The following is a 16,384-nucleotide window of genomic DNA, read 5'->3' on the forward strand; positions in this document are numbered from 1 at the left end:
GTCTTAATTATAAATTTATTGTATAAATTATTTAAATTATAATAAAATTCAGGCTTCTGCTGATTTAACAGAGACAGAGACACTGAGAGACTCTTAAATACAACCATCTCAATGTTACTGCTTTCATCATCACAGATCTACACAGCTGTAATGAGATACAGTAAAAGACATGAACAGTCTCTGAGCACTTTGTGTCACTGACTGATTACTTACTATTGACAAACCATGAAACATACACTAAGACACATCCACCATCCATCAAAATATTTTCATCATAAAAATAAAATTTTACATGTATACAGTATGTCCAATTTGCGAAGTGCATTTCCACCATAAAATAATAAACTTTACTGCGAAAGATGTTTCTCACAAATCCAGTTTAGGTTCACAGAGCATTTCTTGTCATTCCAGAAATTCCCTTTTGCATCACTGTTAAACTCAGCACAGTCCTTATCACCACCTCCATTCGGTTTCTTATTAGCCCAGAACCTGAAACCCAGAGAATCAGAATCAGACTCAGATCAGTGTTCAGTTTCCTTCAATTCCACACATTTAACTGAATCCTCTCAGCCTCTGTTTACTGAGATGTACATTGGGACACGACATCAATATAAATATAATAAGGAATAATCTTTGTAGTTTTCCCAGCAGGACAACAGTTTTAACATTGTGGATTGTACTGCACCTTAAAATGAGACACAAAGTATCTCAGTTTCTTACGCAGTGTTCAGTGTTGTATTGTCCACCCATTTCCACTCTCCCTCTGTCTCTCTGTCACTCAGACCAATCCAAGCCTGAATTTTGTTTTTTTTCTGTTTAATGATGAACTCCTGTAAATAACAACACAATGACAAAGGCTTTTACTCTCTCTCTCTCTCTCTCTCTCTCTCTCTCTCTGTGCACATGCGCTGGGTGTGAGGGGGTGTGTGAAAGACTGTTTGGTGTCTTCTTAAGGTTTTCTGAAAAACTTTAAATTTTTTTCCCACTTCTTTATTCTTCTTTATTTATTACCCTTCCACTTAATTATCTTTTAGTGAATGTTGTTAAAAACACATATAGTTTAAAACATTATCGTGAGAGAGAGTGAGCGGGGCACCATGGCCTCTGAGGCCGGTGGGGAAAGTTTGTCTCTCCAGAATGGCATCAGGTGGTTAGCGGTGGGAGAGCAGGTCGGGTGTGAGAACATCTACTCAGCTTCCCGGATGAACAAAGCGGTGGTGGTGTTTATAAAAAAGACAAACCTCATAAGTGCACTCATAAAGACCGGAATAACCGTGAGAGGATCAGGTCCCTCCTCTGTTTGCCCCCGCAACGAGAGTGGTGATCTCTAATGTGCCTCCGTTTATACAGGACGAGGCGATCATGAGGAAGCTGGCCCGATTCGGGAGGTTCGTCAGCCCCATGAGAGCCATCCCGCTCGGGTGTAAGAGCTCCAGCATGAAGCACGTCCTGTCATTCCGGAGACAGGTCCTGATGGTTTTAACTAAGAAGGCACACTAAATGTAAACTTTAAGTGTAAAGCGGGGGACAGTAGCTACACCGTTTTCGCTACAACGGAATCACTGAGGTGTTTTGAGTGTGGGGACGTCGGACACAAAAGGCTGAGCTGTCCACATGGAGCCATGCAGCCGGGGAGCTCGGGGGGCGACTCGGCCGGGAAACAGTGGCAGCAGCGCGGGGACAGTCAGCCGGAAAACACAGAGGAGTCCGAGTCCGCCGCGGGCCTCAGCGACACACCCGAGTCAGGACTCACGAAGATTAGTCCCACACACACCGCCACCAAAGAGACACACACCGCACCTAGCGCTGATCCGAACACTGTCACTACTGTACTGTACACAGCGCGAGTAAACATCCCGACGCGTGTACAGTAGTCAGCGCTGACCAAGCCCAAACGCTAACTCCGCCCCCAAAACCAGCACCGGAGAGGCACAGGAACCTCAAACCTGCACACCGCCACTGACACCCAAAAAAAAAACTCCAATAAAACCCAGGAGAAAAAGAGAAGAGACGTCCATCACAGAACACATTAGCAAATGGAAAATCCACAGTGTAAGGGCCATATTTCATTCTTGTGATTTGTTGTTGTGTTTATTTTATTTCAGTCTATTAGTTAAGCATTAAGCACTAAGTATCATACTCGTAATTTGTATTGTGACATCATTTCATGAGTTGTTCTGTGACATCATCCCACAGTTATGTAGCTGCATGTCTATCACGCACGTTAGTTGTTTAGTTACTGTTAAGACACGAAAGGATACAGAAAGGTGTGGAGAACACAAGCTTTTGATCGTGATGTTGTGAGACAGTAAGCTAAAAGGATACAGTTAAATGAGTTGTTGTAACTGTAATCTATCAAAGCTACAGAACACAGCAAATGACTCATCGTGACAACAGTGGATTTATGCAAGAAACTGTAACAACCGTTGTACTTTGATGTTGAAAATAAAACAAGAGACAAAGAAATCAACGAAACGTCTGGAGTCGTGAGTGACACTGTGTAACAAAAGACACGCGTCAGAACTTGTGAATAACATGCACGTGCACGCAGCCAAACACTGAACACAGACGTCGAGGAACAAATAAACTAATTTTTACAGTTAACGGAAAAAGAAAAAAGACAAGTGGTCAATAAACTGTTCCCGGGAGACAATAAAATGTTAAAAAATCTCACATCGGCAAACAAGAAAAATTAAACATAAATAAACCAGACTATAAAACATAACAAGGTGACACAAGACTTTAAAATACATTGGAGTTGTCGGTGGGGTGGAGGGGCACGGGGTTTTCCTTACTAAAAAAAAAAAAAGTACATACAGTATGTTAATACATTGTCTGTATGTGTGCATGTGTGTGTGTATGTATGTGTGTACACGTTAGTATGTGTGTATGTGAATATGTGTATAGTGTGTGTGTGTATATATATATATATAAAATTGTAAAACAGTCCTTTCCTTAATTTGTTAAAATAAAGTGAGTTTAAAACCTCTCTCTCTCTCTCTCTCTCTCTCTCTCTCACACACACACACACACACACACACACACACACACACACACCTGTTCCTCTTGGCTGTTTATGATCACCAGGTCTGCTCCTCTCTTTATACAGTCCTGTCTGCTCTCAGTCCAGCTTTTCTTCTCATTAGACATGAAATAAAAACTGGAGTTGAAGCTGAGACAATTCTCTTTGTCTATGGAGATAAATTTACAAAGATCAAAACACAGTTCATGATCTATTGCTTGCATATACACATGATTTCATTCCCCAGTAAATGGCCTATATAATATAAGATTTTTTTAAATATATATGCATAAATTCAAGTTCCACTCTCCCTCTGTAACTGTTACCAAGCACAGATACAACAATATGTAAAGCATTAGATAAATAACTAGTTTAAAACATTTTGTGTTCTGTGTACAGAATGTATTTTTTCTCTTTATTTCTCAGTTCACACTGTGTGGACAATAAGCACTTATATAGACATTTACACACTGGGTGTGGAAACGGCGGCGGTACGTATATTATCTCCAGGAGGAAGGTAAGGTTTAGTGATTGGGAATTAATGTTGAGGTGATCAGTAATTAATCAGGTGTTATTACAATACAGACAAAGTTAGCTATTAGCTCTCCAGGAGAAATGTAAGACTGATTAACACTCAGTAATTACTGCACAGTTAATAGTGAACTAATTACTAATGATTACTAATTAGTTAATGTCAATTAAAAACTATTTATTCTTTCTTCTTACACAATGCAGCTAAGTTATGTATCAGGATTGTAAAATAAAGTCTCTAATAATAATAAAATCATTTGAAGTAACAGGAAAAAGGATGTGAGTAAAATCTTGATGCTCCAGTTTTATGTTGGCTCATGGATTTCCCCTGAAGGCATTTAACTGTTGGTCAGAAAATGTAATGTTTAATTTATCTACTTACACAAATCACAAAATGTCTTCAGGCATCCATCTCTCTCCCTCTGTAACTGGTCTCTCTCTTTAGTCAGGTTTTTGTTACTGGTCTGTAACTGGTCTCTCTCTTTAGTCAGGTTTTTGTTACTGGTCTGTAACTGGTCTCTTTCTATAGTCAGGTTTTTGTTACTGGTCTGTAACTGGTCTCTTTCTATAGTCAGGTTTTTGTTACTGGTCTGTAACTGGTCTCTTTCTATAGTCAGGTTTTTGTTACTGGTCTGTAACTGGTCTCTTTCTATAGTCAGGTTTTTGTTACTGGTCTGTAACTGGTCTCTTTCTATAGTCAGGTTGTTATAATTGATCTGTAACTGGTCTCTTTCTATAGTCAGGTTTTTGTTTCTAGTTTGTAGCAGGTTGATTTCTGTCTTCAGGATGTTGAATTTGAACCACAGCAATGTGAAGGCAGTTGTCAGGAGAATACACAGCAGCACCACACACACTACAGTCACTCTGTAGCACCTGCCCCATGCAGTGGCTCCACCTAGAGGCAAATATATGCAAATACACATTTTGTTTTTTCTCATGTACATCTAGCATTTAGTTTAGTCACAACCTCATTAAAATCAAAGCCTTTTAGCAGTGAGCCGGAGAGCATTAAATGCATTAAATGTATGCAGTGATGGGCGGGGCTTTAGACTGGGTTAAAAGGAGCATCTGTATCATATTACCTGTTAGCAGCTTATAAACAACTTAAGACACCTGGGACTTAGCGCCCCTCTCTGCAACTGGTGCTAGACGGCTTATCAAAAAGACCACAGAATGTACGAGTTGTCAAAAAAACAGCCCCCTGCTCTTCACCCTGTTGACCCATGATTGTGTACCAAGTTACAGTACCAACCACATCATCAAGTGTTTGTGAAGGGGGCTTCACACACACACACATAGCCGGCACAGTGTCAAATTACGCTCGCGCACACACACACACACACACACACACACACACACACACACACACACCGCGATAAGGAAGAAACTAGATTTTTAACCTCTGTATTGAGAATTTCTTTTGCTTTACTCGCGCGCACACACTTGTGTCATAAGAAACAGTACACGCGTTTTACACACGCGCTTCTGAACACAAAATAAAATATGTTTTACACACACATGTGGTCACAGTGTTATAGTAAACAGTACATGCGTGCACGGATGTTGATTATACCAGTAAGAGACGCGCACTAAAACCCAGCAGGGGAGACGTTTCCGCAGCGCAAGAGAGAGAAAAAACGTTGACTCAGTTGTGATCACGTGACGCTCGGCGTCAAAACAAGAAGCGCATGCGTGAAACATGATACTCGGTGCTCGTAATCAAGACAATGCTCGTTATTCAAGTCAAAATTTATTAAAAATCTTTGTTCGTCTTGCAGAACACTTGTAAACTGCGTTACTCTTAATCTGAGGATCTACTGTAGTTTTATAGTTCCACCATGCGATAACTAATCAGTACCACAAATCCACCGTACAAAAGGGAAATCTGTAAACATACTGATTATTTGACTGAAACATACTACAGGTGAAACTCGAAAAATTTGAATATAGTGCAATATATTGTGGATTTTTGTGGAGATTGTGGATTTGGGGTTTTCATGAGCTGTAGGCCATAATCATCTCAATTATGACAAATCACGGCTTGAACTATTTTGCTTGGCATGTAATGAGTCTATCTTATATATTAGTTTCAACTTTTAAGTTGTATTACTGAAATAAATGAAATATCCTAAGTGCTTACATACCTGGAATGTCAGGTTGTGCTTGACAGTAAAAGACATAAAATACCTCAGCTCATGACCTTCTCTATAAGACTTTGGTTTTCTGCTAAAAAGAACCTTGACATACTTGATCAGCTTCCCTGTGACTGACCTCGCTAAAATTTTGCGTTCCTTTCAAGAAACAAAAGAATGAAGTGCATCCCACATTTTATCCTTATTACACTGTCTTGTATACTACTTTGTTTAATGAGTCTATTGAACCTTGTATATTTGCAGAAAATCTAAATCCAAAATGTGCTATTCTATTTTATTTTATTCTATTCTATTCTATTCTATCAAAACTTGGAAGGATAGTGCTGAACTGTCAACTTTGTGAAAGAAATGTGTACAGTAAAAAAAAAAAAAAAAAAACTGTAAAAAAAAAAAAAAAAAACATGCGCTATGTTGCACACTGACCTTTTTTATTTGGTTTGGACGCTGCTAAGAACCACGTGAAACAAGTAAACAAGTTAAAAGAAAAATGAGTGTTCTCAAGTGAAGTTGGGTTGCAACAAGTGAAAAGAAGCTATTTGAAAGGTTATTTTTTTGCGTTTCGTTAAGTGTACTCATTCCCTCTTTATGCAGCCAGCAAGGTGTGTTTATTCATCTTTTTTTATTGCATATATTTATATTTGGTTTACAGTTTGTTTATGTCAACAAATGTGCGCTTATTATGTGTATTCTGTTCATTTGTATAGTTAGACGGTGGATTTGACCGTGAAGTGCAATAAGTAAAGATTGAATCTATTAGTAACAACAACTATCTGAAATCAGATGTGGAGCTAACGACATGCAAAGCTAACTCCATGCGAAGCTAACAGCATGAGAAGCTGGAGTAAACAGCGAACATGCCCAAACCGGACAGCCTTTCGAGAATCACAAATAAGCCGCACTTTGCAGTTAATGAACGTTATCATGTTGCAGTTTTTAAATGATGGTTTTTATTATTTGGGGAGAAAAAAAATCCAAACTTACATGGCCCTGTGTGAAAAAGTAATTGCCCCCTGAACCTAATAATAACTGGTTGGGCCACCCTTAGCAGCAATAACTGCAATCAAGCGTTTGCGATAACTTGCAACAAGTCTTTTACAGCGCTCTGGAGGAATCTTGGCCCACTCATCTTTGCAGAATTGTTGTAATTCAGCTTTATTTGAGGGTTTTCTAGCATGAACCTCCTTTTTAAGGTCATGCCACAACATCTCAATAGGATTCAGGTCAGGACTTTGACTACGCCACTCCAAAGTCTTCATTTTGTTTTTCTTTAGCCATTCAGAGGTGGATTTGCTGGTATGTTTTGGGTCATTGTCCTGCTGCAGCACCCAAGATCGCTTCAGCTTGAGTTGACGAACAGATGGCCGGACATTCTCCTTCAGGATTTTTTGGTAGACAGTAGAATTCATGGTTCCATCTATCACAGCAAGCCTTCCAGGTCCTGAAGCAGCAAAACAACCCCAGACCATCACACTACCACCACCATATTTTACTGTTGGTATGATGTTCTTTTTCTTAAATGCTGTGTTACTTTTACGCCAGATGTAACGGGACATGCACCTTCCAAAAAGTTAAACTTTTGTCTCGTCGGTCCACAAGGTATTTTCCCAAAAGTCTTGGCAATCATTGAGATGTTTTTTAGCAAAATTGAGACGAGCCTTAATGTTCTTTTTGCTTAAAAGTGGTTTGCGCCTTGGAAATCTGCCATGCAGGCCGTTTTTGCCCAGTCTCTTTCTTATGGTGGAGTCGTGAACACTGACCTTAATTGAGGCAAGTGAGGCCTGCAGTTCTTTAGATGTTGTCCTGGGGTCTTTTGTGGCCTCTCGGATGAGTTGTCTCTGCGCTCTTGGGGTAATTTTGGTCGGCCGGCCACTCCTGGGAAGGTTCACCACTGTTCCATGTTTTTGCCATTTGTAGATAATGGCTCTCACTGTGGTTCGCTGAAGTCCCAAAGCTTCAAAAATGGCTTTATAACCTTTACCAGACTGATAGATCTCAATTACTTTTGTTCTCATTTGTTCCTGAATTTCTTTGGATCTTGGCATGATGTCTAGCTTTTGAGGTGCTTTTGGTCTACTTCTCTGTGTCAGGTAGCTCCTATTTAAGTGATTTCTTGATTGAAACAGGTGTGGCAGTAATCAGGCCTGGGGGTGACCACAGAAATTGAACTCAGGTGTGATAAACCACAGTTATTTTTTAACAAGGGGGGCAATCACTTTTTCACACAGGGCCATGTAGATTTGGAGTTTTTTTTCTCCCTTAAAAACGTAAACCTTTGTTTAAAAACTGCATTTTGTGTTCAATTATGTTCTCTTTGACTAATAGTTAACGGTTTTTGATGATCAGAAACATTTAAGTGTGACAAACATGCAAAAGAATAAGGAATCCGGAAGGGGCAAATAGTTTTTCACACCACTGTATGTAATATTTAAAGTAAGGTTATTGGTTTTTTGCGTAAGATAAGAGAACTTCCTTGTAAATATAATTTGATATATTTTAAGTTCAAAGTAAGTTATGATATTTTTTATATAATATTCAATATTCCATGCAAGTTTGATGTGTGACAAAGGGCAGTAACCTCATTTATGTCAGCATACTCACTGCTGACTATATAAGTTAAATACAGTTAAATTTTATATAACTAACATGTCACAAACTAGTAAAAAATATCAGGGTGTAGTAGCTACCAGTAGAGCAAGAAGCAAAAACAGAACAGCTAGATGAGCTTAATATTACTCAGCAACCACGAACACAATCTGCAGAACCCCGTAAAAGTGACAGTGCCCACATGTTAACAGAAAAAGGAAAGGAGTTTCAGAAAAAAAAAGGATGAAAGGGCTATTGCTATGCTTGACGGCATATATAAGCTCTAAAGCTCTAATTAAAGTTGCCAATAAATCAGCATTGAAACAGGATCCTAGTGACATCCTACAGGAACACATTAGCAGTATTCAAACAGAATTATCTGATCTAAACAATGCTTATAATGTCGAAGAATTAACCGTCCAGAGCATGAGATGCACCGCAAGTTAGATACAGTAACTGCATATCAATCCCTTAGATAGTTGTGCAGAATGCTCAGTCACAAATGCAAGGCACAACAGAGCTGTTGATTTTGCCTGATCATAGCTCCATATTTGCATCTTCTGCCTCCAGTGTTTTGTCTACTGCCTCTGAACATTTTAAAGCTCATTCCATTCATTCCAACATATCATCAGTGAAAAGACAAAAAGCTGCTGCTGAATATGCAGCTACACAAGCTGTATTAAAGATTATGACTGAACAAGAGTGTCACCAAGAGACATTGCAAAGACTTGAGGCTAAGGACAAGCTTAGAATCGCAGACCAAGCAGCAGCTGCAACAACTCGTCATCTTCAAAAAGAAGAAAAAGAGACAGAATGCATGTTAGAAAGAGAGAAACAAGAGCCTGTTCTCTTAAAGAAACAGCAATGGGAAATTGCTGCAAGAAGAAGGTCAATAGAAAACCTAAAAAGAGAGCTTGAGATTTTTGAAGAATTGAAAAGAATATATGCAGCTAAAATTGGGATGTTTTTTCCATTTCTTTCTAATGGAAAAGGCCTTCAAGCATAACAATGGCAGAATTCATCGGGCTCAAAATTTAAAAGAGTGGTTCAAGAAGCATGAGACATTATTTTTACACTTAGATTGGTCACCACAGAGTCCAGACTTTAACCCCATTGACAAACTTTGGGATGTGCTTCACACACTAGTCTGACTCTCCCATCATCAATACAAGATCTTAGAGAGAAATTATTGTGACTCTGGATGGAGACATATAATGTGGTGACATTATATAGGCTTAAAATGATGCCACGGCTATAATGAAATAAAAAGGGCGGTCTATTAAAATATTGGAATGTGTAACATTATTATTATTATTATTATTATTATTATTATTATTATTATTATGCCTGAGCAGTGTATTTAGGTGATATTTATACAGTATCACAGCACATAATACTGAATATAAACAATTCAACTTATATTTAGTTCAAAACTAAAGTAAAAACCAGCTGCTTATTTGTCTTAAGGAACAGTCACTGCTCCTCCTCTACGTCAAATTCAAATTCAAATTTTATTTGTCACATACACAGTCATACACAGTACGATATGCAGTGAAATGCTTAGACAACTGCTCGTGACATAAAAATAGAAGACTATGAATAGAAATAGGAAATAAATATGAAAATTAAAATAAAAGGGTAAATTTAACTAGGAAAGAATAAAATAAAATATAAAAATTAAAGTTAAAAATAAAATAACTGTACAACAAAAATACACAATATAGAAAATATATGAAGAATGTATAAAGAAATATAGAACGATAAGAGCAGCTGAACGGATATGTATATATTTATGTAATTTTTGTGTGGAATGGATTTAGAATAAATGGTTACATTTACATTTAGGCATTTGGCAGACGCTCTTATCCAGAGCGACTTACATTTTTATCTCATTATACATCTGAGCAGTTGAGGGTTAAGGGCCTTGCTCAAGGGCCCAACAGTGGCAACTTGCTGGTTGTGGGGTTTGAACCTGGGATCTTCTGAACCGTAGTCCAATGCCTTAACCACTGAGCTACCCCTGACCTTCAAACTACCACCATTTTGTAAAAAATGGTAATGAAAGAATGATAATGTCCAGCGTTTGTGCAATCCACATATTTAAACTGACTTGTGCAGTGTCCAGAAATTGTTGGAGAAATAAAATTTGTGCAATCCTGCAGTAAAACTTCAGTAAACAAATAAGACTTACCAACAACCAACCAAGTCTCAATTATACATAAAAAATCAAATTCCTGTAAAGAAAAGAAATTAGTCAAGAAAAAATTCTTGTGCACCTTTGTCCTCTTCCAGGGCTATAACAGATATCAGCCAGTTGTAAACAGGCTTCAATAAATCAGCTAGTCTAGTTTCAGCCAAACTGGGAATTTTTCCCAGGCCATGATTCCAGGCAGGATTTTATTCTCACATGCACGCCTCCATACATTGGAACCTTGGATTGTAAGCACAATTTGTTCCAGAAGTGTGCTTGTATATCAAAACACTAAGAAATAATGGAAACTTAGATTTTTTATTCCACAACTTAAAAATATAAAATTCCAAAAATAATTAATACAAAATAAAAATAAAACAAATTAACCTGCACTTTACCTTTAAAAAAAATATAAATAAATCCGGGCAGATAAGTGTTTCCATTAATGCATTTGTGTATGTGTGTGTGTTTGCGTGAAGCTAAAGTAAGACAAGAGGAGGAATGATGTTGTCCCCCCTCCCTTCTCAATCAATGCTTTTTGACAAAGAGAGAGGATCTTTAACAAGAAAGTTCTCCACAAAACACACACAGTATAAAAGATGCTTTATGCGCACATGCGGTCACAGTGTTGTAGTAAACAGGACACGGCCACACGGATAAGACTGAGCATGGGAGGCGATTACCTGCAATTCCACAGTGTGAGAGAAAGAAAAGAACCATTGGCTCAGTTGATCACTTGACGCTCGGCGTCAAAACAAGAAGCATGCGTGTCACATAATACTTAATGATAATTGGTACTGGTAAATCAAGACTCACTCATTTAAAAAGGCAAAAATTTTGTTCCTCTTGCAGAAAACTCACAAACCGGTTTACTCGCAATCCGTGGTTCCACTGTCTAGGATGAAGCGTCACAAATGCTGAAGTAAACACAGTAGAACCTCGGTTTGCGAGCGTTCCTCAAGCAGAATGTGCCTGGGACGAGCAGGAATTTTTTATAGTAATGTAGAAAAGAATTGATCCAGGTTGTGTTTTACTAGATTTTCAGTGACAAGATGTATATTAAGAAGTGTTTGGTGGTCATGAGACAGCAGAGGGGTAGACTTCTTAATAATGCATAACAGAGACAAATAATAGACAAATTGGAGGTAATCAGCAAACACCAGGGATCTTGGAATCTATTTTGAAAACAAAACATTTGCAGCTTGTCATGTTACTGAGAAGCAGCAAAGCTTTTCTAATCCTAATCTTACCACCTCTTCTGCAAAGAAATGTCTGCAGGAACTCCATTGGGAATGTTGCTTTAAATCCATATTTGGTTCTTGTTGGGCTGTATGAGAGATAGTTTGTCACCATTCGTAAAGGTCCTACACATCCCATTTTTCATTAAATGTTAATATGATCTTTAGGGTCCTAATCAAAAGTTTGTATTATACGTTAATTAAAAATTCAAAAGGATTGTGTTTTTTTACACAATCCTTTTGAATTTTTAATTAACGTATAATACACTACTTTTACCTGGTAAAAACTAGCTCTGTTCTCAGCAACCTGTTTCAGTACATGCTAATTTAAATGCTCATGACCTCTGCTGAGCCCCCCCCCCCCCCCAGTTCTGTGGGGCGTGTCTTCACAACACACGTGGGGTCACGGAAGCCACGGAAGTGTAGTCCAGTGCGGGCAATGCTTTGGACTGCATTACCCACAAAGCATTGCCCACAACACAGTGCTTTGTGGGTAATGCAGTCCAAACTGAAAAACGCTGGAATATAGAGCCTGTTTTCTTCAGTCGTTTTTGGTTTGATTTAAGTACGGAACCTACGCGGAAGTTTGTAATATCGCCTGACAACGCAGAAATTGAAAAGAATGGACATGCATCGACTCGATTTGTCTTTCTCATTACTGCATGGGCATGAATTAACGGGCTGTTGCGCTGCCGCAAGCAACAACAACATAAAGCGGAGAAGCTTACTGAGAGAGATACGGACGCGATGTGTTTACTGATGTGTTTACATGACTTCTTAATTTTCGACAGACATCGTTATAAACCATCTAACATAACAAAGGTAAGCATAATATAGTTTTCCGACTACCCACACAGTTTGCAACTAGACAATCACCTTAATGCATTGTTTATTATAAACGGGCGATTAGGGATTATATAGAGTCAGCTGTACATAGAGAAGAAGCCATAACCATGTTTTATGAGAATATAAGTTACACTCCGCATTCATCGTGATTATTAGAAAAGGCAATCTGCAAAGAGTCATAGTAAAAGGAATTACACTCACCGAGCCTGGTGAAGATGAAGCAGGAACACGAAGCGTTAGTACAGATCCGATTTTCAGGAGCAGCTTCCTAGTAAAACCAGCTTTATATTGACCCGTGTTTATAAAGCAGTCTGGTGAAAAATGATTATCGCAAACATGAACGCATTTAGGTAAATCGGCGGGGACGTTAGCTTTAAAAACTAAATTCAGCCACTGCGTCCTCAGTGGCTCATATACCTGACCCTAGGTAGGTACCCTAGGTCACTAACCCTAGGTAGTGAATGACGACTGCTGTGTTCGCTATTACACCCAACAACTGTACACAACACTCGCTTAGGCGCCATTTTGCTCCAGCGGCGAAAAACAATGGCCGACAGCTTCTTCTCACTCACGGCGGGTCTTTGCTAAAACACCAGTGTCAATCAACTAGTGTAGGAGCGGCCTCTTGTGGTGTGGCGTCACATCGACAGGCATTTGCGATTGGCCTGATTTCAGAAAGGGGCGTGTTATTGTAATAAACGAAAAGAAAACCACTGGGTGGCTCTTTATCATCGTAGGGTGGTTGTGTACGCACTCTCCTAACACACAGTTCAGTCCAAACATCTTAAAAAAGTGCACGTAGGCCTGTATGACCCCTTTAAATCCTGAATGGCCTCTGCAATAAGTGATGGCATTAAACCTAGAACAGAAATCAGGTATTGCAGGTGTTGCTGCTGATGGCTGTGAATGTTCTTTTAGGGAATTGGCAGAAGTCAATGTAGGCCTATCTGTGAAAATCGGTGAGCAACATTCAGCAATAGAAAATAGACTAGATTTAGCATAGCTTTTGTGTCTCTCACTCTGCATATGCAATTTGAATACATAAATACATCAAAATAGGCTCCACAAGCCTTAACCAGAAAAGCACATTATTTAGGTAATTGGCAGAAGGCAGTGTAGGCCTATCTGTGTAAACTGGTAAAAAAAAATTAAGTTGACTAGCTTTAGCATAGCTTTTGTGTTTCTCACTCTGCATACGCAGGTTAAATACAGAAAAATAGGCTCCACAAGCCTTAACAAGAAAAGCACATGCTGTGAACTAGACCAGAAAATGAGATCTCTGCATATGGAAACACTTTGGCCTTACAAACCTAAACACTGACCTGTGTGTGGTGCTGTGTCTGGGTCTTTCTTTGTGTCACTGCTTTTAGAATTGGGGTCATGACCTCTAAAAGCATCTGCACTTCTATAGATATCTACCACTATTTCAATACGCTCAGAATAATGCTGAAACATCTCTAATCTATAAAAGACTAAAACTAAAACACTAAAGTACTGTGTCTCTGTTCAAGTACTGTGAAATTCCATCTTACTGTATGCTAATTTAAATGTTCTGCTTTCAGTAAAGGAAGTTACATGTCAGAAAAGTGATATAACTGGCTTTTTGTTGTCAAAGTGGAAAGACACTTGAGTGTTACTTCTCACTCATACATGACATTTTCTTGGTAACGTCTAAGTTAAGTTAAGCCTTTATTTGTCACATATACATTACAGCATAGTGAAATTCCTTCTTCACATATCCCAGTGTAACTGGGGTCAGAGTGCAGGGTCAGACATGATACGGCGCCCCTGGAGGAGACAGAGTTAAGGGCCTCGCTCAAGGGCCCAATAGTGGCAACCTGGTGGAGCTGGAGCCAATCTTACAATCAGTCACTCAGTCTCTTAGCCCTCTGAGCCACCGCTGCTCTAACAGTCTTACAGTCAGGGACGTGCACAGACATTTTGAGGGGCAGGGGCTCAAGTGAAATAAAGGGCACTTCTCATAATTACGTTTTTTTTTTCTTTTTTTAAACAAAAAAGTATATATATTAACGCAACACTGACTTCCTTTTAAAAAAAATAATTTAAAAAGTAAATTTTATCTTCCTCAAACTCATGCAATTGTTTAATTTTCAAAAGATGTCTACAAAATAATCAGGTCACACAGAAACCATGGTCTCCTTAGTATTCACTAGGTTTATAGAGCAGCAAAGGAAACCATTCCACAATGTGCATGTTTTGAAAACATTTTCTATGCTACTAGTTTCAAGTATATATTTGGATTAGAATAACCAAAATAACTGCATCAAGCAGAGGGGTGTGTTTTACTAATAATTTGTTTATTTTTTTGCACAAGGCACTACATCATTTTAATTATTTTGCCATTGTCATATATGTATTTGTGATTGTATGGATTACTATTTTATAAAGGTTCAGAGGAAATTAAAAAAAAGTTAAATTACTCATAAATAAAAAGTTAATTTATAAATATTGTTATTTTTAATGTTTAATGTTAACTTATTTCTACTTAGTTTTATTGATTAATGTACCAGATGCAGTTACTCAGATTTACTACATTTTTAGAGTGTATCTATTCTCCATCTGTTTGCATCTGTATATTTCTTCTAAATTTACCAATTTATGCTATGATATACTGTATGCTTATTAGTAACTTTATTAAGCTTATTTAGTAAGCTTAGGGAATGTTAGGGGATGTTAGCTTCAGAACTCCTGACCTGATATTTAGATATACTATTCTCCAATAAATATATTTGTTTGACAGGGAAGCTGTGCGCAAACAGGAATATATATTATTTAAAAAAAAAAAAAAAAAAAAAAAAGCACCCCAGAAAAAAGGGCACCTTCTCTCCAGGAATAAAAAGGGCAGGTGCTCAAGCCCTCTTTGATCTCTATGTGTGCACGTGCCTGCTTACAGTTATATACATACCAATATAACTGTGTTATAATGATGTATACATTAGACTGATTTGTCTTGACTTTTAAGATGAATTTATTTACAGCACTTTTAATATGAATTAGTCGATGTGTTCCTGCATTAAATCTGGAATTATTTGTAGATTTACTTCATTCAGAGGCTTTTATGGAGCTTTACTGTGGGGCTGTAAGGTAGAAGTGCCACTGGTCTATAATCAGCATTAACCTCCGCCCTCTTTCACACATCAGTATGTGTAAAAATATTTCATATCAGCGACATAGAACACACACAGGATGTACATCACACAGGGGGATACAGTCTCACACATGGGCCTGCAAAAGGGGTCAGGACATTTATTGGAGTCTGTGTTGGTGATGTCACAGGATGTTCCTAATGCTGGAATTGTGTTGAGGAAAATGCTGACATTCCTCCTTTAACAGAATCTCTACTCACTCAGAAACACTAAAACTGACTAATCGATAAATGCCCGAACTACTGCATTTCTCCATGTTGAAACACTTTTTATTATACAAACCTAAACACTTACCTGTGTGTGGTGCTGGGTCTGGGGCTTTCTTTGTGTCAGTACCTTCAAGGTCAGGGTTGTGACCTCTAACTGCATCTGCACTCTCATAGATATCCACCACCATTTCCCTTCGCTTAGAATAAAGCTGAAACATCTCTAATCTATAAAAGACTAAAACTAAAACACTAAAGTACTGTCTGTCTGTGTGAGCACAAGCAAACTGCTGCACTAACTTCCACACAGACACTGAATTAAATGTTCTGCTGCAAGTAAAGGAAGTTACACATCAGAAAAAGGATATAACTGACTTCTTGTGGTCAAAATGTGAAGACACTTGAGCTTCACTTCTCACTTATACAGGACATTCTCTTATTAAAGTC

General features: G+C 38.3%; 1 protein-coding gene across 1 annotated transcript in view; it reads right to left on the bottom strand.

Moving 5' to 3' along the window:
- Nucleotides 1-16,128, bottom strand: part of LOC128508224 (C-type lectin domain family 4 member M-like) — a 76,015-nt gene extending 59,887 nt beyond the window's left edge. Inside the window, exons 1-2 of the mRNA XM_053479449.1 lie at nt 16,026-16,128; nt 3,974-4,448 (exon numbers count right to left, since the gene is read on the bottom strand). Of these exons, the coding sequence (XP_053335424.1) occupies nt 3,974-4,448; nt 16,026-16,128 (578 nt within the window). The remainder of the gene's footprint in view (nt 1-3,973; nt 4,449-16,025) is intronic.
- Nucleotides 16,129-16,384: the final 256 nt, after the last annotated feature.

The sequence above is a fragment of the Clarias gariepinus genome, chromosome 20 (genome assembly GCF_024256425.1).
Source record: "Clarias gariepinus isolate MV-2021 ecotype Netherlands chromosome 20, CGAR_prim_01v2, whole genome shotgun sequence".
Taxonomy (NCBI): domain Eukaryota; kingdom Metazoa; phylum Chordata; class Actinopteri; order Siluriformes; family Clariidae; genus Clarias; species Clarias gariepinus.